This window comes from Balaenoptera borealis (assembly GCF_965194805.1).
Source record: "Balaenoptera borealis genome assembly, chromosome: 16".
In the NCBI taxonomy this organism is placed as follows: Eukaryota; Metazoa; Chordata; class Mammalia; order Artiodactyla; family Balaenopteridae; genus Balaenoptera; species Balaenoptera borealis.
In genome coordinates this window covers 28,677,851-28,702,169 of record NC_138872.1, presented here as the reverse complement: position 1 = coordinate 28,702,169, position 24,319 = coordinate 28,677,851, and the positions used below count along the sequence as shown (strand labels likewise).

Below are 24,319 nucleotides of genomic sequence, written 5' to 3'. Positions count from 1 at the left end.
CTGGTTAACATCTCCTCCTGCTTGGAGGTGAGTCCCTTCTTAGGGAAGTCTTCCCTGAACACCAAGTGTGGTTCAGGTTCCTCTTCCTACGTGCTTCCAAGTAACCCATTCATCCCCATGAGATGAGGTAAGAGCAGGAGCATGAATGGCATCACTGGCCTTTGTGAAGCACCCAGCGGGAGATCTAGTGCCCCGCATATAGTGAGCTCAATAAATACAGTGGACTTAAGAACCTACGTGACTCCTCAGCATCTAAACTTTAAAATACTTTTTACCTTGAAATAATTAAAGATTCACAGGAAGCTGGAAAAATAGTACAGAGAAATCCTGTGTACCCTCACCCAGTTTTCCCCAACAGTTACACCACCACAAAGATCTCCCTCATGCTATCCCCTTTTATTAACACACCCACAGCCCTGTCCCATCCATAACCTCTGGTAACACTAGTCTGTTTAGTACCTCTATAATTTTGTTATTGCAAAAAATATTATATAAATGGAATCATACAGTACGTGACCTTTTGGAATTGGTTTTTTTCACTCAGCCTGATGACCTTGAGATCCATCTAACTGTTGTGTGTATCAACAATTCATCCCTTTATATTGCTGAGTAGTATTCCACGGAATGGATGTTTGTTTAATCATTCACCAATTGAAGGATATCCAGGTTGTTTCCAGTTTTTGGCTATTACAAATAAAGCTGCTTATGAACATTTGTGGATAGGTTTTTGTGTGGCATAATTTTTATATCTGATAAATACCCAGGAGTGTGATTCCTGGGTCTTACCATTAAGTGTATGTTTAGTTTAAAAAACTGCCAAACAATTTTCCAGAGTAGCTGTACCATTTTATGTTCCACCAGCAATATATGAGAGATCCCAGTTCTCTGCACCCTCTCCAGCATTTGGTATCATTACTTTCATTTCAGCTTTTCTAATAGGTATGAAGTATCTCACTGTGGTTTAATTTGCATTTCCCCAATGGCCAGTAATGCTGAACACATTTTCCTGTGCTTATTTGCCATCTGTATATCCTTTTCAGTGTAACATCTCTTCATATCCTTTGCTCATTTTCTAATTGGATTGTTCGTTTTTTTAACCTGTTGAGTTTTAAGATGATCTTTCTAGATACAATTCCTTTGCCAGATATGTGGTTTGCAAACATCCTTTCCCAATCTGTAGGTTATGTTTTTATCCTAACAGGGTCTTTCACAGAACAAAAGTTTTTAATTTTGATGAAGTCCAATTTATTTTTTTTTTCTGTTATAGATTGTGCTTTTAGAGTCATATCTAAGAACTCTTCACCAAGCCTTGGATCCTTAAGATTTTCTCCTTTGAGTTCTTCTAAAAGTGTTGTAATATTAAGTTTTACATTTAAATCTACGATCCAATTTGAGTTAAACTATATATAAGGTGTGAGGTTTAGGCCAAGGCTTATTTTTGCTTGTGACTATCCAATTGCTCCACTGATTTGCTTGGCACCCTAGTCAAAAGTCAACTGGCTATACATCTGTGGGCCTATTTCTGGGTTCTCTATTCTGTTCTATTGATCTATGAGTCCATCCATCTAATGTAGCTATATAATAAGCCTGAACATTGGGTAGAGTGATTTCTCCCTCTTTATGCATTTTCAAAATTGTTTTAGCTACTACAAATTCCTTTGCCTTTCCAGGTAACTTCTGGAATAATCTTGCTCTATCTACAGAAATTTTTGTTGGGATTTTTATAGGAATTCAATTAAACTAGTAAGTCTATTTGTAGAGTATGTGACATCTTTACTATGTTGAGTCTTCCATCCTTGAACATGTTATGTCTCTCCATTTATTTAGGTCTTCTTTGATTATAGTTTTCAGCATAAAAGTCTTAAACATGTTTTGTTAGATTTATACCTAAGTATTTTTTTCAGTGATTGCAAATGGTATTGTATCTTAAATGTCTGTTTCCACGTGTTTACTGCTAATATAGTGAAACATCATTGACTTCTGAATGTTGAACTGGCATCCTGCAACCTTGCTATTATTTTTTTGGGTAGATTCCTTGAGATTTTCCATATAGACCATTATGTCATCTGTGAATATAAACTTCCTTTCTTACCTATATGCCTTTTCTTTTTCTTGCCTTAAGAAAGACAAAGACAAACACAAAACTCTCAGTACTATGCTGAATAAGACTGGAGAGGGTGGATATCCTTACCTTGTTTCTTAGGGGGAAGGAATCCTTTTGCTAGTATAATGTTGGTCCCATAAAATATTGTTTAGGTATTACCAAACCACTCTCTAGTTGAAGGAAAAATACAAAAGTCTCAATCATGGGTGATTATTATCAGTTCTCTTCTAGTTTGATCCTGGGATCCTCATTTCTATTGTTATATATTCACATTTCCAATTAAGCCAAGGTTAGGACCTTTTAATTTTTTTTTTACATCTTTATTGGGATATTTCATGTTTCATAAAATTCAGCCACTTAACAATGGTTTTTAGATGTTCACAGTGTGCAATTATTCTAATTTTAGAACATTTTCTGCACCCTAAAAAGACACCTTGTACCCATTAGTCATTCCCCATTAATGCTCTCTAATCCTTCCACCTCAGCTCCTGGCAACCACTAATCTACTTTCTGTTTCTATGGATCTGCCTATTCTGGACATTTCACATAAATGGCTTTTTTCACTTAGCATAATGTTTTCAAGGTTCACACATGTTGTGACGTGTATCGGTATCAGTACTTCATCCTTTTTTATTGCTGAAATATTCCATCGTATGCATGTATCACATTTCTTTATGCATTCATCAGTTGATGGACATTTAGGTTGTTTCCACTTTTTGGCTATTATGAATAATGTTGCTGTAAACATTCATGTACAAAAGTTGTACATGAATATGTGCACAAACAAGTAGTATATCATTGTAATTTGGATTTCCACTTCCTTAATGATGAATAATGAACATCTTTTCACATGTTTATGGGCCACCTGTACATATTACTTGGAGAAATGTCTATTCAAATCCTTTAACCTTTTTAAAATTGGGTTTTCTTTTCATTACTGAGATGCAAGAGTTCTCTATGTATTCTGGATACAAGTCTCTTGTCAGATATATGATTTGTAAATGCTTTCTCCTATTCTGTGGGCCGTCTTTTCACTTTCTTGATACTGTTCTTTGATGCAACAAAAGGTTTTATTTTTGATGAAGTCCAATTCATTTATGTTTTCTTTTGTAGCTTGTGCTTTTGGTGTATCTAAGAAACCACCTCTAATACAAGGTCATGAAGATTTATTCTTAAGTTTTCTTCTAGGAGTTTTATAGTTCTATCTAGCTCTTACACTTAGGTCTATGATCCATTTTGAGTCAATTTTTGTGTATAGTTTGAAGAATGGGTCCAACTTCATTCTTTTTCATGTGGATATCCAGTGTCCCAGCACCATCTGAAAAGACTACTGTTTCCCCAATGAACTGTCTTGGCACCCTTGTTGAAATCAATTGCCCATGAATGTATGGGTTATTTCTGGACTCTCAATTCTACTCCCCTGCTTTACATATCTATCCTTATGCCAATAGCACCTGTCTTAATTACTGTAGCTTTGTAATAAGTTTTGAAGTTGGGAACTGTGAGTCCTCCAACTTCGTTTTTTTAAGATTGTTTTAGTTATTCTGGTTCCCTTGCATTTCCATATGAATTTTAGGCTCAGCCTGCCAATTTCTACCAGAAAACCCCACAAAAAACCCACACACACAAGCCTCCCCCAACCCCCCTACCCCATACCAAACAAAAAAACTCTGGGATTTTGATTGGGATTGCACTGAGTATGCAGATCAATTTGGGGAGTATTGACAAATATTGTCTCCTTATCTATGAAACACTGGATATCTTTTTGTTTAAATCTTCCTACTTCTTTCAGCAACATTTTGTAGTTTTCAGTATACAAGTCTTGTACTTCTTTTGTTAAGTTTATTCTTAAGTATTTTATACCTTTGGGGGTTATTACAAATGAGATTATTTCCTTAACTTCATTTTCAGATTGTTTACTACTGGTGTATAGAAAATGCAATTGATTTTTGTTTACTGATCTTATATCATGTCATGCTGCTGAACTCATTCATTAGCTCTAGAAGGTTTTTAAAAAGGATGCCTTAGGATTTTCTATATACAGGATCCCATGTCATTGGCAAATAAAGATTGCTTTCCTTCTAACTTTCTAATCAGGATACCTTTTATTTCTTTTTCTTGAGTGATTACTCTGGCTAGAATTTCAAGTACCATGTTGTAGAAAAGTAGCAATAGCAGATATCCTTGTCTTGTTCCTGACCTTACCGGGAAACATTTCCATCTTTCTCCATTAAGTAGGATGTTAGCTGTGTGCTTTGGGAGTTGAGAAAGTCTCCTTCTATTGTTGAATGCTTTTATTGTGAAAGGGTGTTGGATTTTGTCAAATGCTTTTTCTCTATTGAGATGAACATGTGTTTTTTGTCTATTGTTCTATTAATATGGTATATTACACTGATTTATTTTAAGATGTTAAACCAAACATTCCTGGAATAAATTCCATTTGGTCATGGTGTATAACCCTTTTTATATGTTGCTGGATTTCTTTTGCTAGTATTTTGTTGAGGATTTTTACATTTATATTCATAAGGGATACTGGTTTGTACTTTTCTTGTGATGTCTTTGGTTTTGGTATCAGGGTAATACTGGCCTCACAGAGTGAGTTGGGAAGTGTTCCTCCCTCTTCTATTTTTTGGAAGAATTTTTGAAGGATTGGTATCAATAAAAAACTCATTGTTAAGGAAATTTTCAAAGGGACCAAAAAATAGTACAAAGTCTAATTTATGAACACCCATGTACCTTTCCATTCAGTTTTAATAATTATCAATATTCTACCATTCTGGGCTTCCCTGGTGGCACAGTGGTTAAGAATCCAGCTGCCAATGCAGGGGACACAGGTTCGAGCCCTGGCCCAGGAAGATCCCACATGCTGCGGAGCAACAAAGCCCATGCACCACAACTACTGAGCCTGCGCTCCAGAGCCCGCGAGCCACAACTACTGAGCCCACAAGCCACAATTACTGAGCCCGTGTGCCACAACTACTGAAGCCCACGTGCCTAGAGACTGTGTTCCACAACAATAGAAGCCACCATGATGAGAAGCCCATGCACCACACCAAAGAGTAGCCCCCGCTCGCTGCAACTAGAGAAAGCTGCACACAGCAAAGAAGAAACAAAGCAGCCAAAAATAAATAAATAAAATAAATAAATTAAAAAACAAAATATTCTACCATTCTTATTTCACCTACACTCATTTCCCAATGTCTCACTCTTTTAGGGGGTGAAATTATTTTAAAGCAAATCCCAGACATATCATTTCACCCTTAAATACTTCAGTTAATAAAATTATATATATACAATAGACAAAAGACTTCTTTTTTTTTTTTAACATAACCAGAATTTAATTATTTCACCTAAGAAAATTAGCAGTAACATTATCAAATACCTGGTCCCTGTTTAAATTTCCCCAAATATCTCAAAAATAATTTTAGAATTAGTTTATTTGAATCAAGATCAAAACAAAGTCCAACACTGGATTTAGTTGATAAGACTCTAATTAACAAGCCCCCTCTTCCTTTTCTCCCCATGCCATTATTTGATGAAAAAAAACAAGATCAATTAATCCTGTAAAAATTTTTCATGTTCCATACATTGGCTGGAACCCATGTATCCTCATGTGTCTCTTCAACTCATTCTTCTACCTCTCATGCTTCTTTTAAACTGGGAGTTCAATCTAGATTCATGTTGTTGTGAACCTACTATTGCATTATATTAGAATACACAAAGTCTGGCTGTCCCACTTTTAGTGTTAAGATTGACCTATGGGTTCAGGTGCTATCAGTCTGATTCATCCATTATAAAGTTGCCCATCAACCTTTTACCTAATGGTTTTAGCAACCACTGACAATTTGTGCCCAGTCACTACATTATTTCAGCAGAAGCTGCAATATGGTGATTTTCTCATTCTTTCTGTTCTTCCAAGGCTAGGATTTCTTACCTTCATAATTCCAGATTCAGGTCTATGATTCCCAATTAGGATGGCAGAGTCTCCAGGTGCCCTGGAGGTGTTTTTGTGTAAGCCCCAGGGGTGTTTTTGTTTGTTACAGTGATTGGAGAGTGCTTATAGCATCTATAGGCAAAGACCAGAGATGCTTCATGCTCTATAATCCACAGTAGAGCTCCACATAATGAATAATCTACATCCTACACAACTTGCCTAAGTCTTGTTAGACATTCATAGAGATGTAAAGCCTACATAAAATTACCTACCATAAGTTAGTCTAAGGCCATTTTATATGTGAACACAAAGTATTTTTATATTGTTTCAATAAAAATTTTTCCAGAAATGTAACTATAACATAGCACGTGCCTGCTTTTGTTACTGTCGAATTCAAAATAATTCCATATACAAGTGCAAATGCCTATCTTTTTTCCAGTGTAATCATGCTCAGGCATCTACACAATGAAATACACATTATCTTATTAATTACTCACTTTTTATTTCTCATTTATATTATAGTCAGGACTTTATACTGATCCTTTCTGAAACTGTCCATTGGTAAGTTAGATCATCTATGAATTCCATTTTGAGGCAGTGAAGGAGACTTCAGAGAATATTTGTTTTGAAATAGGAAGTAAATCTGAGAGACCTGAGAATTACTATCTACTTAAGGTCTAAAAGTCTCCCCCAATTTGATTGCTGTCCAGGGCTTATCCTTAAATCTTCCCACCATATTCTGGTTGCATCACAACAGAGCACTGTGCTGGAGTGAGGACACCTGGACCCCCAACCCTGGCTCTGTCTCTTTATTAGTGGCTGGTGACCTTAGGCAGGTCATCTTAAATAAAGAGGTTAGATCAGACAAGCTGTTCCCAACCTTTCAACCACTTTTTATTATCCTCCTCTCTCCCCACAGAACCCAATATTTCCAAAGATTGCCAGAGACTTGCCAATTATTACTTATTATAGTAATTAAACAAATTTCCTATTTATTTAACTAACCAAAGGTATATAATTGCAAAACAGAGTCATTTTTAACAACGGCAGCTAACACTTATTGAGTGCTTATTATGGCCGCACAGTGAGCCCTCTCCACAACCCCGCCAACCCCACCATTACTACCACACTGTGGACTCCAAACTGGGACGTGCCATCTCAACTAGAGACTAAGGTGTCCCTGGTCCTTGTCTTCTCCCTCAGAGCAGAAGTCTCCAGTCCTAAGTGCTGCCATCCTAATCTGCAAAGACCTTGTATATGACTTGCTCATACCTCATGCTGTTTTGGCAAAGTTTTCAAGTTGTAAAAGAGATCAGGGGACTACAACGAAGTGAAAGGCAAAGAAAGGGAACACTGGGAACATATTCCCTCCAGGAACTTCCAGTATTTCTACATCTTTGCATTTTCCCCAAAAGCCTGGTCCAGGGTCCTGCACAGACAAAGAGCTCTGGAATAAAAAACTGAACTACCTGGGCAGCAACTCTGGAGGGCTGCACACACACCTCAGAGGCACTGACCCTTGGGCAGACTCAGAGGCTGTGTGTGGCCTCTAGAAAGGAGGCAGGCAGCCTTAGGATGCTGGGTTGTTGGGGTGACTAGTAGCAGTACAAGAACTCACTGCTCCACTTACATCTCCACTTCCTATCTCCATATACCAAGACTCTGACAATTCTATTGAAGACACATGGAGGCCAGAGGGGGGTCAAGTGGCAAGATGGTCATGGTTGGAATCCTTCTGCAGAGGAAGGGGCTGCCACTGTGGGCTCTGTACTCACCAGGGAGGCTGCCGGCTGGTAGGTGGGTGGCGTGGGTGAATCCGGAGTGGGTCCACCTCTCTGGCAGTGGCAGGGGGAAACTCCTGGTGGGGACTTACGCTAGCCTTGACCCAATGCTCATGGATAGGTGTGATGATCCCAGACACAAGACGAGACCGAAGTTCCTCACTCTTCTTGTAGACCCTGCAGGAAGGAGACGAGGTGTCAACTGCTTGCACCTGGTTGGCAACCCTGCGTACAGTATTTTGGCGGCGGCGGCAGCGGCAATGGCGGTGGTGTCCCTGATAGCTCTTGGTGTCACGCTTGGACTGTTTGCAAGGGTGGGAATGGGCCGCCCGGCGGACCTGGGTGAGGGGGGTAACAGCCTGGGGTTGTCTCCGAGATTTGGGCCTAAGCTTCTTAGGCATCTGAGTTGCCCCTCCTCGCTTACCACCCCATTAAAAAGCGGTGAGGGTGTAGGGGCACAGGGCCTAGACTGGCTACTCCTCTGTGCCCTGCCCACCCCACCCCACCCCACCCCACCCTCAGCCTCATTGTGTGTTCATCACATGTCATGGGAAGGGTCATGGAAGGCAAAGTCTCCATGGGGAGGATGAACCAGGTTCCTGGTCCAAGTAGGCAGGGCTCTCAGGGCTTAATGTCCAATTCTGTCACTAACTCAGGGGCCCTTGGAAGGCTGCTCTAGGCCTCTTTTCTCTGCTGGTGAGAGACAAGCAATGTGAGCTATAGCTGAAGTGTTGAGGCAGACTGAGGTAACAGGGAGTGGGCAGGACTCCACAGAGTTCCTAAAAATCTGGTGTTTTAAAATGAGCCATATCTGGGGTCAAAAAGCAAACCTTATAAATCAGGGACATAGAGAGCAGACTGGTGGTTGCCAAGGGGGAGGGGGGTGGGAGAGGGTTGGATTGGGAGTTTGGATTAACAGATGCAAACTAGTATATATAAAATGAATAAACAAGGTCCTACTGTACAGCACAGGGAACTACATTCAATATCCTGTGATAAACCATAATGGAAAAGAATATGACAAAGAATGTATGTACATGTATAACTGAATCACTTTACTGTACAGCAGTTATTAACACAACATTGTAATTCAACTATATATCAATAAAAAATAAGTTAAAAAAAAAAGCAAACCTCATAAATGTAAAAAAAGAAACTGAAATCATACAGAGTATGTTCTTTGACCATATGGAATCATACTAAGCATCAAAACTGGAAGGAAGTCTCTAAATACATGGCGTTAAGCAATACAATTCTAGATAATCCATGGATCAAAGAGGAAGTCTTGAAAAAAAATACAAAGTACTGAATAATAATAAAAGTACAACATATTAAATTATGTGAGATTATAGCTAAACAGTGTTGAGAGGAAACTTTATAGCACTAAATGTTTACACTGGAAAAAAGGAAAGAAATCAACAATTTAAATTCTAACCTCAAAAAGCTAGAAAAAGAAGAGCAAATTAAACCAAAAGCAAGCAGAAATAAGGAAATAATAAAGACTAAAAATAAATAAATGAGGAGCTTCCCTGGTGGCGCAGTGGTTGAGAATCTTCCTGCCAATGCAGGGGACACGGGTTCCAGCCCTGGTCTGGGAAGATCCCACATGCCGCGGAGCAACTAGGCCCGTGAGCCACAATTGCTGAGCCTGCGCGTCTGGAGCCTGTGCTCCACAATGAGAGAGGCCACGATAGTGAGAGGCCTGCGCACCGCGATGAAGAGTGGCCCCCACTTGCCGCAACTAGAGAAAGCCCTCGCACAGAAACGAAGACCCAACACAGCCATAAATAAATAAATAAATACAAATAAAAAAATAAACAGGAGCTGTTGTTTAAAAAAAAAAGCATGGTCCCCACACTAGCAGGATCAGCATCGCTTAGAAGCCCATTAGAAATGCAGATTTCCAGGCACCTCCCAGAAAAATAAATAAATTAAATAAATAAATAAATGAGAAAACAGGAAAACAAGAGAAAATTAAAAAAACAAAAAGCTGGTTCTTTCAAAAAATGAACAAAATTGATAAACTTCCAGCAAGAGCAACAGACATAAAAAGAGAAAAAACAAAAATCACCAATATCAAGAATGCAATGGGATATTATAACAAATCTGTTGCCATTGACAGGATAAGAGAATACTAATAACAACATAATTGAACAACTTAGAATAGACTAATTCTTCAAAAACCACAAACTGTAACAATTTAGGCAAAATGAAATAGATAATCTGAATAGTTCTATTAAAGTAACACAATTCATACTTAAGCACCCCCCAAAAGAAATATCCAGGTCCAGATGATTTCAGTGGAGAAGGCTTCCAAACATTTAAAGAATTAACAACAATTTACAGTTACTTCCAGAAAATACAAGAGAAGGGAACATTTCCCAATTCATTTTTATGAGGCCAGTATTATGCTGATATCAAATCCAGACAAAGACAGTACAAAAAAAAGAAAACTACAGACCACTATTTCCCATGAACTTGGATGCAAAAATGCTCAACAAAATATTAACAAATTAAATTCAAAAATATATAAAAGAATTACATACCATAGGATTTATTGTATGTACGCAAGGCTGGTTCAATAGTTACAAATCCCTACCATATCAATAAGCTAAGAAAAATGATATGGTTATATCAATTGATACAGAAAAGGTATTTGACAAAATCCAACATGATAAATCCATTCATGATAAAAACTCTCAACAAACCAGGAATAGAAGAGAACTTCCTCAACATGATACAGAGCATCTACAAAAAAACTACAGCTAACAATATACTTAGTAATGAAAGACTGAGTACTTTGTCTTTAAGACTGGGAACAAGGTAAGGATGTTCTCTCTAACCACTCTTATTTAACATAATACTGGAAGTTCCAGCCACTTCAGTAAGGCAAGAAAAAGAAAATGCACACAGATTAGAAAACAAGGAATGAAACTGCTCCTATTTGCAGATGACGTGCCAGTCTATCTTGAAATTCCCAAGGAATTTACCAAATAAACCCCTCCAAGAACACTACGAATTCAGCAAGGTGACAGGATATAAGATCAACACACAAAAATAAACTGCATTTCTATATACTAACAATGGACATTTGAAAATCAAAACCAAGAATGGAACACCATTTATAATCACCTCTCACACCCCAAAAGAACAAAAAACATGTCCAGGACCTATATGTTGAAAATTATAAAATGATGATGAAAGAAACAGAGCAAGACCTAAATAAATGGAGAGACATACCACATTCATAGCAAAAATGTCAATTTTTCCCATTTTAGATTTAATGATCTGTAAGTTTAATGCAAATCCTATCAAAATCCCAGCAAGGTTTTTTATGCACAAAGAGAAGTTTACTCTAAAGTTTATACAGAAAGGCACAGACTGAAGAATAGTGAAAACCACCTTGACAAAGAAAAAGTGGGCGATCTTGAATCACTCTACTCAATATTCAGGTGTACTATTGATACATAGTTACAATAATAGATACTGTGTGACATTGGCAGAAGAACAGACATAAAGATCAATGGGAAAAAAAAAAGAGAACCCAGAAATAAACCAACACAAGTACAGACAACTGATTTTTGACACAGTTGCAAAAGCAATTCAATGACAAATGGTGTTGGAGCAACTGGACATCCATAGGCAAGAAAATGAACCTCTCCCTAAACCACACAACTTATACAAAAATTACTTTAAAATAGACCACAGACTTAAATGTAAAACATAAAACTATAAAATGTTTAGAAAAAAAAATAGGAGGAAAGCTTTGAGATCTAGAACTAGGCAAAGGGTTCTTACACTTGATGCCAAAAGCTGGATCCATAAAAGCAAAAATTTATCAAATAGCTATTAACAATTAAAAACTTATGCTTTGCAAAAGACCTTGTCAAGTGAATGAAAAAACAAACTACAGGCTGGGAGAAAACATTTATAAACCAAGATCCAACAAAGGAATTGCATCTGAAATATACAAAGAACTGTCACTAGCCATCAGGAAAATGCAAATTGAAACCACAATGAAATACTACTATACATCAGAATAACTAAAATGAAAAATAGTGATAACACCAGAAACTGGTGAAGATACAGAGAAACTAGCAGTCATACACTGGTGGTGGATATGTAAAATGGTACAGACACTATGGAAAACTGTTTGGCAGTTTCTTAAAAAACTAAACATGCAATTACCATTGAACTCTTGGCATTTATTGTAGAGAAATAAATATGTCCACACAAAAGCCTGTACATGTATGTTCATAGCACTTTTATTCGTAACAGCAAAAAATGAAACAACTCAGATGTCCTTCAACTAGTGAATGGTTAAACAAACTGTGAAATGCCATGCCTACCATACCATGAAATACTACTCAGCAAGACAAAGGGACAAACCATAGATGCATGCAACAACTCAGATGGATCACAAGGGTATTATGCCGAGTGAGAAAGGCCAATCCCGAAAGTTACATACTGTATGATACCATTTACATAAAATTTTTGAACACTCCCTAACACCATACACGAAAACAAACTCAAAATGGAATAAAGATCTAAATGTAAGGCCGGATACTATAAAACTCTTAGAGGAAAACATAGGCAGAACACACTCTGACATAAATTGCAGCAAGATCTTTTTTGATCCACCTCCTAGAGTAATAAAAATAAAAACAAAAATAAACAAGTAGGACCTAATTAAACTTAAAAGCTTTTCCACAGCAAAGGAATCATAAACAAAACAAAAAGACAACCCTCAGAATGGGAGAAAATATTTGCAAATGAATAGACCACCAAGGGTTTAATCTCCAAAGTATACAAGCAGCTCATGCAGCTCAATACCAAAAAAAAAAACAAAAAAAAACAAAAATCAAAAAACGGGTGGAAGATCTAAACAGACATTTCTCCAAAGAAGACATACAGATGGCTAAAAAGCACATGAAGAGATGCTCAACATCACTAATCATTACAAAAACACAAATCAAAAGTACAGTGAGGTTATCCCCTCACAAGAGTCAGAATGGCCATCATCAAAAAATCTACAAACAATAAATGCTGGAAAGGGTGGAGAAAAGGGAACCCTCCTACGCTGTTGGTGGGAATGTAAATTGGTATAGCCACTATGGAGAACAGTATGAAACTTCCTTAAAAAACTAAAAATAGAGCTACCATATGATCCAGCAATCCCTCTGTGGGTATATATCCAGAGAAAACCATAACTCAAAAAGATACATGCACCCCTATGTTCATTGCAGCACTATTTACAATAGCCAGGACATGGAAGCAACCTAAATGTCCATCGACAGAGGAATGGATAAAGAAGATGTGGCACACATATACAATAGAATATTACTCAGCCATAAAAAAGAATGAAATAATGCCATTTGCAGCAACATGGATGGACCTAGAGATTGTCATACTGAGTGAAGTGAGTCAGACAAAGGCAAATATCATACGATATCACTTATATGTGGAATCTAAAAAAATGGTACAAATGAACTTATCTACAAAACAGAAGTAGAGTCACAGATGTAGAAAACAAACTTATGGTTATTGGGGGAGGGGGGAGGGATAAATTGGGAGATTGGGATTGACATATACACACGACTACATGTAAAATAGATAACTAATAAGGACCTACTATATAGCACAGGGAACTCTACTCAATATTCTGTAATGACCTATGTGGAAAAGAATCTAAAACAGAGTGGTATATATATATGTATAACTGATTCACTTTGCTGTACACTTAAAACTAACACAACATTGTAAATCAACTATACTCCAATAAAAATTAAAAAAGAAAAAAGACAAAATTTTAGAAATGGAGAATAAATGATGGTTGCCAGGGGGTTAGGGGTGGGGAGGGGGAGTGGGTGTGGCTATAAAAAGCATCAGGAAGGATACTTGTGGTGATGGAAATACTGTCAGTGTATCAATGTCAATATCCTCACTGTAATATTTAAGGTAGTTTTATACAATGTTATAATTGAGATGAAATGTATAAAGGTAAAATGTATAAAGGATACAAGTCTCTCTGTATTATACCTTACAACTTACAACTGCATGTAAGTCTACAGTTATCTCAAAATAAAAAGTTTAATTAAAAAATCACTTATTACATAACCATAAAATCACTGAGATTAGACTAGATCAGTAGTTTCAGGGCTTCTCTGGCATGGAAGGGGGCCCAGGAAGGGCAATGGAGAAAGCCAAGTGGATAGGGCACAAGGACCTCCATTTGCTGTCCCTACTCTTTCCTCCAGAATCCTAAAGAACATGAAGAGATAATTGTACACCCATGTTCAAAGAAGCATTATTCAAAGTAGCCAAAAGGTGGAAGCAACGTAAGTGGCCACGAATACCTAGGATAGATGAATGGATAAACAAAATATGGTAGATACAGACAATGGAATATTACGCGTGCTTGAATAAAGAGTTCCATGACTAAAAAGTGTAACACCTGCAATGGTTTAGAAGTTCTAAGGGCCTGTGGTCCATACATCCCTACAAAGATCAGGTTCCTACTCAGAACACAGAACTTTGTACACCATGCTGCTTCCCTGACCAAGTTGGGTAGCAGGGATAAATCTAACTCCTCTTTCCTTTCAGTAAGATGAGCTGTGTGTGATACAGGTGGAAGCCCTCTGATCTCCCTATGCAAAAGGTTTACCTGTAGAACTCAGGTCTGATTAAAAAACTACTAAGTCCCAAAGGAGAAGTTCTCGCATGATTTCTAAACCTTAGGAGAACTGCCATTTTGGTAGTAGCAAAAGACAGCCTGTCATCCTAACATAGTAGAGGCATGACAGAAAGGAACAGGTTTATACTCCTTAGCAAACCAGTTTACTCAACTAGGGGCACAGACTTCTACCTAGAAAAGACATGACATGCCATGACGACCTAACAAGGAGGGCCAGATGGTGGAAGGGGGCCAGAAGCAGGCAGCTCAGTGCTGCTGCCAGAAAGGCAGAGGAGAGAGGGAGGGCCTTATGATCAGGAGAGAGATCCAGACCCCAGCTCTCTGAGCCTCAGTTTCCATGGAGATGATTCCTTGTGATCAGATTTCTTTCGTTTGCATATTCATGAAGGGCTGGGCCCAGCACTAAGCACTCTGTGCTGACATCTCATCTCATTCTCAGAACACTCGGAGGTAGTCCTACTATGTCATTTTACAGCAATCAAAACACACACACACCCCCCAAACACACACAAAACTCCAACAACAAATGTTATTTTAAAAAAACAAAATGGAGATATTATCATCGTTTCTCTCTCAGTATTGCTGAGGGGACTAAATGCTCTAAGGAGCATGAACAGCCTGGTGTACAGGCCTGGGTTTTTCCAGAGGTTTTGTCAATTTCTCTCCCAATGGAATTCCAGAATGAAAAAGTCAAGAGAGAGGCCACACTCTCAGTGTCCTTCCCTTTACCCTCTTAAGGGGTGAGGTAGGGTCACGGTGTGGGCAGCACCCAGAAGAGCAGTTCTGCCCAGGCCAGGCCTGGCCTCACTTCACTCCTTCATTCCTTTGTCTACTGTGTGAAAAAGACCCAGATCCTGCCCTTAAGGAGATCACAGGCTAGTAGGCAGTTAATCATAAAATACCCACTTATTAAATGCTTAAAAGGTTCAAACATGGGGGGAGCAGGGGAGGCTTCTCTGAGGAGCTGACGTTTAAATGGGAACTGAAGGAAGAAGAGCAGTTGGCTGTGGGAAGCGGCTGGGGAGAGCATTCTCTGCCAAGGGGAGAGCTCTGAAGAGGGAGGAGGCACACGGCACCACAGCTGAGACACAGGAACTAAGTGGGAAGTGGCACAGGATGAGGTTAGAGGGGCTGGGCCCTAGGCTTTAGGCCTCACCAAGGATTTTGTTCTTCATCCTTGGAGAAATGAACACTCACTGAAGGGTTTGGGGTTTCTTTTTTAGATTTAATTTGTAAAAAATTTACCAACTCTGTAACCAGTTTAAGTGTACGGTTCAGCAGTATTAAGTATATTCACGTTGTTGTGCTATCACCACCACCACCTATCTTCAAAACGCTTCCTCTTACAAAACTGAAACTCTGTACCCATTAAACAATAATTCTCTATTCTCCCCTCTTCCAATCCCTGGCAACCACTATTTTACTTTCTGTCTCTATGAGTTTGACTATTCTAGGTACCTCATATACATAGAATCATATAGAATTTGTCTTGTGATTGGCTTATTTTGCTTGGCACAATGTCCTCAAGGTTTATCCATGCTGAAGCATTTGTTAGCATTTCCTTCCTTTTTAAAGCTGAGTAATATTCCATTGTCTGTATATACCACAATTTGTTTATCCATTCATCTGTCCTAGGTATTCATGGGCACTTACACTGCTTCCACCTTTTGGCTACTATGAAAAACACTTCTATGAACGTGGGTGCACAATTATCTCTTTGAGACCCTGCTTTCAGTTCTACTGGGTATATGTCTAGAAGTGGAATTGCTGGATCATATGGTAATTAGTTTTCTGAGGAACCACCACACCATTTTTCATAGTTGCTGTACCATTTTACATTTTCACCAACAGTGTACAAGGGTTCCAATTTCTCCACATCCTTACTAATAGTTGTTATTTTGTTTTTTTGATAGTAGCCATCCTAACGTGTGTGAGGTGGTATCACTGAGGGATTTCAAGCAAGACTTTTAATCATAACCTGATCTGTGTTTTAAAAACGTTGGTCCAACTGCTGTGTGGGAAACTGACTGGAGGGTGATGACCAGGAGTGGAAGTTGGGATCTCTTCACATAGAGGATGCGTGAAAGAAGGATGGAGACAAAGAGGGGTGGCCAGAATGATGTGGGCAGGTTGTCTGAAGTCTGGGAGAAGTGGAATGGGTTCAAGATGGTTATCGCTGATTAGATGCAATTAAATCCAACAGGGTTTTCTAGGCAGTTCTCATGACTGAATTTGTAGTGATGCCAGGCTTCCGCCAAAACCCTGAAGAGGTCAATGAGGATGGGGATAAAGTCCCCGAAATGGAATAACATGGAAACAAATGGGCCCAACTATCTATCAAACAGATAATTTCATTACACTGATGGACAAATAAGCATTAAATCTAAGTACATTTTGAACACAATACTCTGACGATATACATGCTCAGTGGCACACAGTCAAAGGACAAAAAGAACTGGAAAGAAATTGTATTTGTGACTTTACTTAGTAGATCTGTTCTTGGTCGGCACTGATGTAGCAGTTCAAAAACTATCTGCGTGTATTTTAGAATCAAACAAATGAGTAAGTATTTTGAGGCTGTTGGGCATCAGGGTTCTCAACACAGAAGGGAGTTACAAGTACAGAATAAGAGAATACAAATCCTGCAGTGTTAGATTAAAAATAAAAGTATCAGTTTGAAATGTTAAGGAAAAAAAAAAAAAAAACTCCAGGAAAGTTTCCTAGCTCTTTTCTCTAAAAAAGCCTGAAAGCAATGACATCCTTCATATTAATGAGCACACTCAGGGCCCAGATTTTGGAAACTATTACCCACCAAAAGAAATCATGTTTCCTTAGAAAAATCCCTGGTTTCAAGGCAGGGGCAAGTAAAGTACAAGGTGAGGGCAGAACACCTTATTGTGCCAGGAAGTGTGAAAACGCTCTGACATGGTGACACGTCAAAAAGACAGGTGGGGCTTCCCTGGTGGCGCATGGTTGAGAATCTGCCTGCCAACGCAGGGGACACAGGTTCAAGCCCTGGTCTGGGAAGATCCCACATGCCGTGGAGCAACTAGGCCCGTGAGCCACAATTACTGAGCCTGCGCGTCTGCAGCCTGTGCTCCGCAACAAGAGAGGCCGCGATAGTGAGAGGCCCGCGCACCGCGATGAAGAGTGGCCCCCACTCGCCGCAACTAGAGAAAGCCCTCGCACAGAAACGAAGACCCAACACAGCCAAAAAATAAATAAATAAATTTATAAAAAAAAACAAAAACAAAAAAAAAAACGACAGGTGAAGTAGCTTGAGGGAATTCCTACTGGTCAACTCTGGAACAAGTTGAGCATTCAAAGAATGACAGAAATGGAATATAACTTTGAATAAAAAATAACCCAGGAGTCTATTTTGATATTTTAAAAATTAAAAATAGGGACTTCCCCGGTGGCGCAGTGGTTAAGAATCCACCTGCCAATGCAAGTGACGTGGGTTCGAGCCTTGGTCCGGGAAGATCCCACATGCCGTGGAGCAACTAAGCCCGTGCGCCACAACTACAGAAGCCTGCGTGCCTAGAGCCCATGCTCTGCAACAAGAGAAGCCACCGCAATGAGAAGCCCGCGCACCGCAACGAAGAGTAGCCCCTGCTCGCCTCAACTAGAGAAAGCTCACGTGCAGCAATGAAGACCCAACGCAGCCAAAAATAAATTTAAAAATTTTTTAAATTAAAAATAAGGAGGAGAGGGGCTTCCCTGGTGGCGCAGTGGCTGAGAATCTGCCTGCCAATGCGGGGGACGCAGGTTCGAGCCCTGGTCTGGGAGGATCCCGCATGCCGCGGAGCAACTGGCCCTGTGAGCCACAATTACTGAGCCTGCGCGTCTGGAGCCTGTGCTCCGCAACAAGAGAGGCCGCGATGGTGAGAGGCCCGCGCACCGCGATGAAGAGTGGTCCCCACTTGCCGCAACTAGAGAAGGCCCTCGCACAGAAACGAAGACTCAACACAGTCATAAATAAATAAATAAAAGAATGTGAATTTCTTAAAAAAAAATAAAATAAAATAAGGGGGAGAGAGAACAGAAAGCTTTTAATTAAAAAATCTAACTAATAAATGTAGAAAGAATTATAAACATAGAAAATTACTGTTTTATAATCATCACAGTAATAGTTGATTCAAGCAAGAATCATCAACAGATGCTAAAACCACTGGGTAAAAGACTGTTGGGAGGCAGAATATTCAGTCTGCTAATATAATACCACAGATCACTTATTAAACACAAAGGAAAACAGATGCCTTTACTGGAGAGAAAGGTGGCAGATACTGTCATAACCAAATGATCAAACTGAACAAAATCAACAATAAGATAGATGTCACGTGCCTGATGTAAAACACTTAGGAGAACACAGCTTCCCTTACATAGTGTTCTTGTTGAAAATGTTCAACCTGAATCAAATGATGAGGAAACAATCTGAATGTTCTACACAACAACTGACTTCAAGTCTTCAAAAATACCAATGCTAAGAACAACAAAAGTCTAGGAAACTGTTCTAGTTGAAAAGTAATTGAAAAGACATGAAAATAAATGCAATGTGTGATATTTGGTTGGATAAGAAAAAAAATACCTCAAACCTAAAACCAAAAGACTAGCTAAAAAGGACACTGCTGGGATGACTACAGAAATCTGAACATGGACTGTGTATTAAATGACATTAATGCATCAATCCTACATTTCCTGATTGTGATTAACAGGAGGGTGTCTGTGTAAGAACAAGGAGATAGGGAGAGGAGAGAAGATGGCGGAAGAGTAAGACGTGGAGATCACCTTCCTTCCCACAGATACAGTAGAAATACATCTACACGTGGAACTGCTCCTACAGAACACCCACTGAACGCTGGCAGAAAACGTCAGACCTCCCAAAAGGCAAGAAACTCCCCCCGTACTTGGGTAGGGCAAAAGAAAAAAGAAATAACAGAGACAAAAGAATAGGGACGGCACCTGCACCAGTGGGAGGGAGCTGTGAAGGAGGAAAGATTTCCACGCACTAGGAAGCCCCTTCGCGGGCAGAGACTGCGGGTGGCAGAGGGGGGAAGCTTCGGAGCCACGGAGGAGAGCACAGCCACAGGGGTGTGGAGGGCAAAGCGGAGAGATTCCCGCACTTCCCGCACGGAGGCTCAGCGCTGACCAGCACTCACCAGCCTGAGAGGCTTGTCTGCTCAGCCGCCGGGGCGGGTGGGGCTGGGAGCTGAGGCTCGGGCTTCGGTCGGATCGCAGGGAGAGGACTGGGCTTGGCGGCAGGAACACAGCCTGAAGGGGTTAGTGCACCACAGCTAGCCGGGAGGGAGTCCGGGAAAAAGTCTGCAGCTGTGGAAGAGGCAAGAGACTTTTTCTTCCCTGTTTCCTGGTGCGCGAGGAGAGGGGATTCAGAGCGCCGCCTAAACGAACTTCAGAGACGGGCGCGAGCTGCGGCTAACAGCGCGGATCCCACAGCAACAGGGGCGCAGAGGGAAAAACGGAGAGATTCCCGCACAGAGGCTCGGCGCCGAGCAGCGCTCACCAGCCCGAGAGGCTTGTCTGCTCCCCCGCCGGGGCGGGCGGGGCTGGGAGCAGAGGCTCGGGCTTCGGTCCGATCGCAGGGAGAGGACTGGGGTTGGCGGCGTGAACACAGCCTGAAGGGGTTGGCACACCACAGCTGGCTGGGAGGGAGACCGGGAAAAAGTCTGCAGCTGCCGAGGAGGCAAGAGACTTTTTCTTGCCTCTTTGTTTCGCGGCGCGCAAGGAGAGGGGATTCAGAGCGCCGCCTAAACGAACTCCAGAGACTGGCGCGAGCCGCGGCAATCAGTGCGGACCCCAGAGACGGGCGTGAGACGCTGGGGCTGCTGCTGCCGCCTCCAAAAAGCCTGTGTGCGAGCACAGGTCACTCTCCACACGGCCCCTCCCGGGAGCCCGTGCAGCCCGCCACTGCCAGCGTCCCGTGATCCGGGGACAACTTCCCCGGGAGAACGCACTGCGCACCTCAGGCTGGTGCAACGTCACGCCGGCCTCTGACGCCGCAGGCTCGCCCCGCCTCCTCTGTACCCCTCCCTCCCCGCGGCCTGGGTGAGCCAGAGCCCCCGAAGCAGCTGCTCCTTTAACCCCGACCTGTCTGGGCGGGGAACAGACGCCCTCAGGCGACCTACACGCAGAGGCGGGTCCAAATCCAAAGCTGATCCCCAGGAGCTGTGCGAACAGAGACGAGGAGGGGAAATCTCTCCCAGCAGCCTCAGAAGCAGCGGATTAAAACTCCACAAACAACTTGATGTGCCTGCATCTGTTGAATACCTGAATAGACAACGAATCATCCCAAATTCAGGAGGTGGACTTTGGGAGCAGGATATATTAATTTTTCCCCTTTTCCTTTTTTTTTGTGAGTGTATATGTATATGCTTCTGGGGGAGATTTTGTCTGTATAGCTTTGCTTTATAATAGCTTTATTTTACTTCACTATATTATAGCCTCTTTCTTTCTTTCTTTCTTTCTTTCTTTCTATTTTTTCTCCCTTTTACTCTGAGCCGTGTGGACGAAAGGCTCTTGGTGCTTCAGCCAGGCATCAGGGCCGTACCTCGGAGGTGGGAGAGCCAACTTCAGGACACTGGTCCACAAGAGACCTCCCAGCTCCACATAATACCAAACAGCAAAAATCTCTCAGAGATCTCCATCTCAACATCAAGACCCAGCATCACTCAATGACCAGCAAGCTACAGTGCTGAACACCCTATGCCAAACAACTAGCAAGACAGGAACACAGCCCCATCCATTAGCAGAGAGGCTGCCTAAAATCATAATAAGGCCACAGACACCCCAAAATACACCACCAGACGTGGACGTGCCCACCAGAAAGACAAGATCCAGCCTCATCCACCAGAGCTCAGGCACTAGTTCCCTCCACCAGGAAGCCTACACAACCCACTGAACCAACCTTAGCCACTGGGACAGATACCAAAAACAACAGGAACTACGAACCTGCAACCTGTGATAAGGAGACCCCAAACACAGTAAGATAAGCAAAATGAGACGACAGAAAAACACACAGCAGATGAAGGAGCAAGGTCAAAATACACTAGACTTAACAAATGAAGAGGAAATAGGTAGTCTACCTGAAAAAGAATTCAGAATGATAGTAAGGATGATCCAAAATCTTGGAAATAGAATAGACAAAATGCAAGAAACATTTAACAAGGACGTAGAAGAACTAAAGAGGAACCAAGCAATGATGAAAAACACAATAAATGAAATTAAAAATACTCTAGATGGGATCAATAGCAGAATAACTGAGGCAGAAGAAAGGATAAGTGATCTGGAAGATAAAATGGTGGAAATAACTACTGCAGAGCAGGATAAAGAAAAAAGAATGAAAAGAACTGAGGACAGTCTCAGAGACCTCTGGGACAACATTAAACGCACCAACATTCGAATTATAGGGGTCCCAGAAGAAGAAGAGAAAAAGAAAGGGACTGAGAAAATATTTGAAGAGATTATAGTTGAAAACTTCCCTAATATGGGAAAGGAAATAGTTAATCAAGTCCTGGAAGCACAGAGAGTCCCATACAGGATAAACCCAAGGAGAAACACGCCAAGACACATATTAATCAAACTGTCAAAAATTAAATATAAGGAAAACATATTAAAGGCAGCAAGGGAAAAACAACAAATAACACACAAGGGAATCCCCATAAGGTTAACATCTGATCTTTCAGCAGAAACTCTGCAAGCCAGAAGGGAGTGGCAGGATACACTTAAAGTGATGAAGGAGAAGAACCTACAACCAAGATTACTCTACCCAGCAAGGATCTCATTCATATGTGATGGAGAAATTAAAACCTTTACAGACAAGCAAAAGCTGAGAGAGTTCAGCACCACCAAACCAGCTTTACAACAAATGCTAAAGGAACTTCTCTAGGCAAGAAACACAAGAGAAGGAAAATACCTACAATAACAAACCCAAAACATTTAAGAAAATGGGAATAGGAACATACATATCGATAATTACCTTGAATGTAAATGGATTAAATGCTCCCACCAAAAGACACAGGCTGGCTGAATGGATACAAAAACAAGACCCATATATATGCTGTCTACAAGAGACCCACTTCAGACCTAGAGACACATACAGACTGAAAGTGAGGGGATGGAAAAAGATATTCCATGCAAATGGAAATCAAAAGAAAGCTGGAGTAGCAATACTCATATCAGACAAAATAGGCTTTAAAATAAAGACTATTACAAGAGACAAAGAAGGACACTATATAATGATCAAGGGATCGATCCAAGAGGAAGGTATAACAATTGTAAATATTTATGCACCCAACATAGGAGCACCTCAATACATAAGGCAAATACTAACAGCCATAAAAGGGGAAATCGACAGCAACACAATCATAGTAGGGGACTTTAACACCCCACTTTCACCAATGGACAGATCATCCAAAATGAAAATAAATAAGGAAACACAAGCTTTAAATGATACATTAAACAAGATGGACTTAATTGATATTTATAGGACATTCCACCCAAAAACAACAGAATACACATTTTTCTCAAGTGCTCATGGAACATTCTCCAGGATAGATCATATCTTGGGTCACAAATCAAGCCTTGGTAAATTTAAGAAAATTGAAATCGTATCAAGTATCTTTTCCGACCACAACGCTATGAGACTAGATATCAATTACAGGAAAAGATCTGTAAAAAATACAAACACATGGAGGCTACACAATACACTACTTAATAACGAAGTGATCACTGAAGAAATCAAAGGGGAAATCAAAAAATACCTAGAAACAAATGACAATGGAGATACGACAACCCAAAACCTATGGGACGCAGCAAAAGCAGTGCTAAGAGGGAAGTTTATAGCAATACAAGCCTACCTCAAGAAACAGGAAACATCTCGAATAAACAACCTAACCTTGCACCTAAAGCAATTAGAGAAAGAAGAACAAAAAAACCCCAAAGCTAGCAGAAGGAAAGAAATTATAAAGATCAGGTCAGAAATAAATGAAAAAGAAATGAAGGAAACAATAGCAAAAATCAATGAAACTAAAAGCTGGTTCTTTGAGAAGATAAACAAAATTGATAAACCATTAGCCAGACTCATCAAGAGAAAAAGGGAGAAGACTCAAATCAATAGAATTAGAAATGAAAAAGGAGAAGTAACCACTGACACTGCAGAAATACAAAAGATCATGAGAGATTACTACAAGCAACTCTATGCCAATAAAATGGACAACCTGGAAGAAATGGACAGATTCTTAGAAATGCACAAACTGCCGAGATTGAACCAGGAAGAAATAGAAAATATGAACAGACCAATCACAAGCACTGAAATTGAAACTGTGATTAAAAACCTGCCAACAAACAAAAGCCCAGGACCAGATGGCTTCACAGGTGAATTCTATCAAACATTTAGAGACGAGCTAACACCTATCCTTCTCAAACTCTTTCAAAATATTGCAGAGGGAGGAACACTCCCAAACTCATTCTACGAGGCCACCATCACCCTGATACCAAAACCAGACTAAGATGTCACAAAGAAAGAAAACTACAGGCCAATATCACTGATGAACATAGATGCAAAAATCCTCAACAAAATACTAGCAAACAGAATCCAACAGCACATTAAAAGGATCATACACCATGATCAAGTGGGGTTTATCCCAGGAATGCAAGGATTCTTCAATATACGCAAATCAATCAATGTGATACACCATATTAACAAATTGAAGGAGAAAAACCATATGATCATCTCAATAGATGCAGAGAAAGCTTTTGACAAAATTCAACACCCATTTATGATAAAAGCC

General features: G+C 40.3%; 1 protein-coding gene across 3 annotated transcripts in view; it reads right to left on the bottom strand.

The window, feature by feature from the left end:
* The window catches only part of PSMF1 (proteasome inhibitor subunit 1), a 54,692-nt gene that overhangs the window by 18,213 nt on the left and 12,160 nt on the right, over window positions 1–24,319 (bottom strand). For all 3 annotated transcript variants that reach the window (XM_082361035.1, XM_082361036.1, XM_082361037.1), the window contains one exon: window positions 7,814–7,996. In XM_082361035.1, the coding sequence (XP_082217161.1) occupies window positions 7,814–7,996 (183 nt within the window). The remainder of the gene's footprint in view (window positions 1–7,813; window positions 7,997–24,319) is intronic.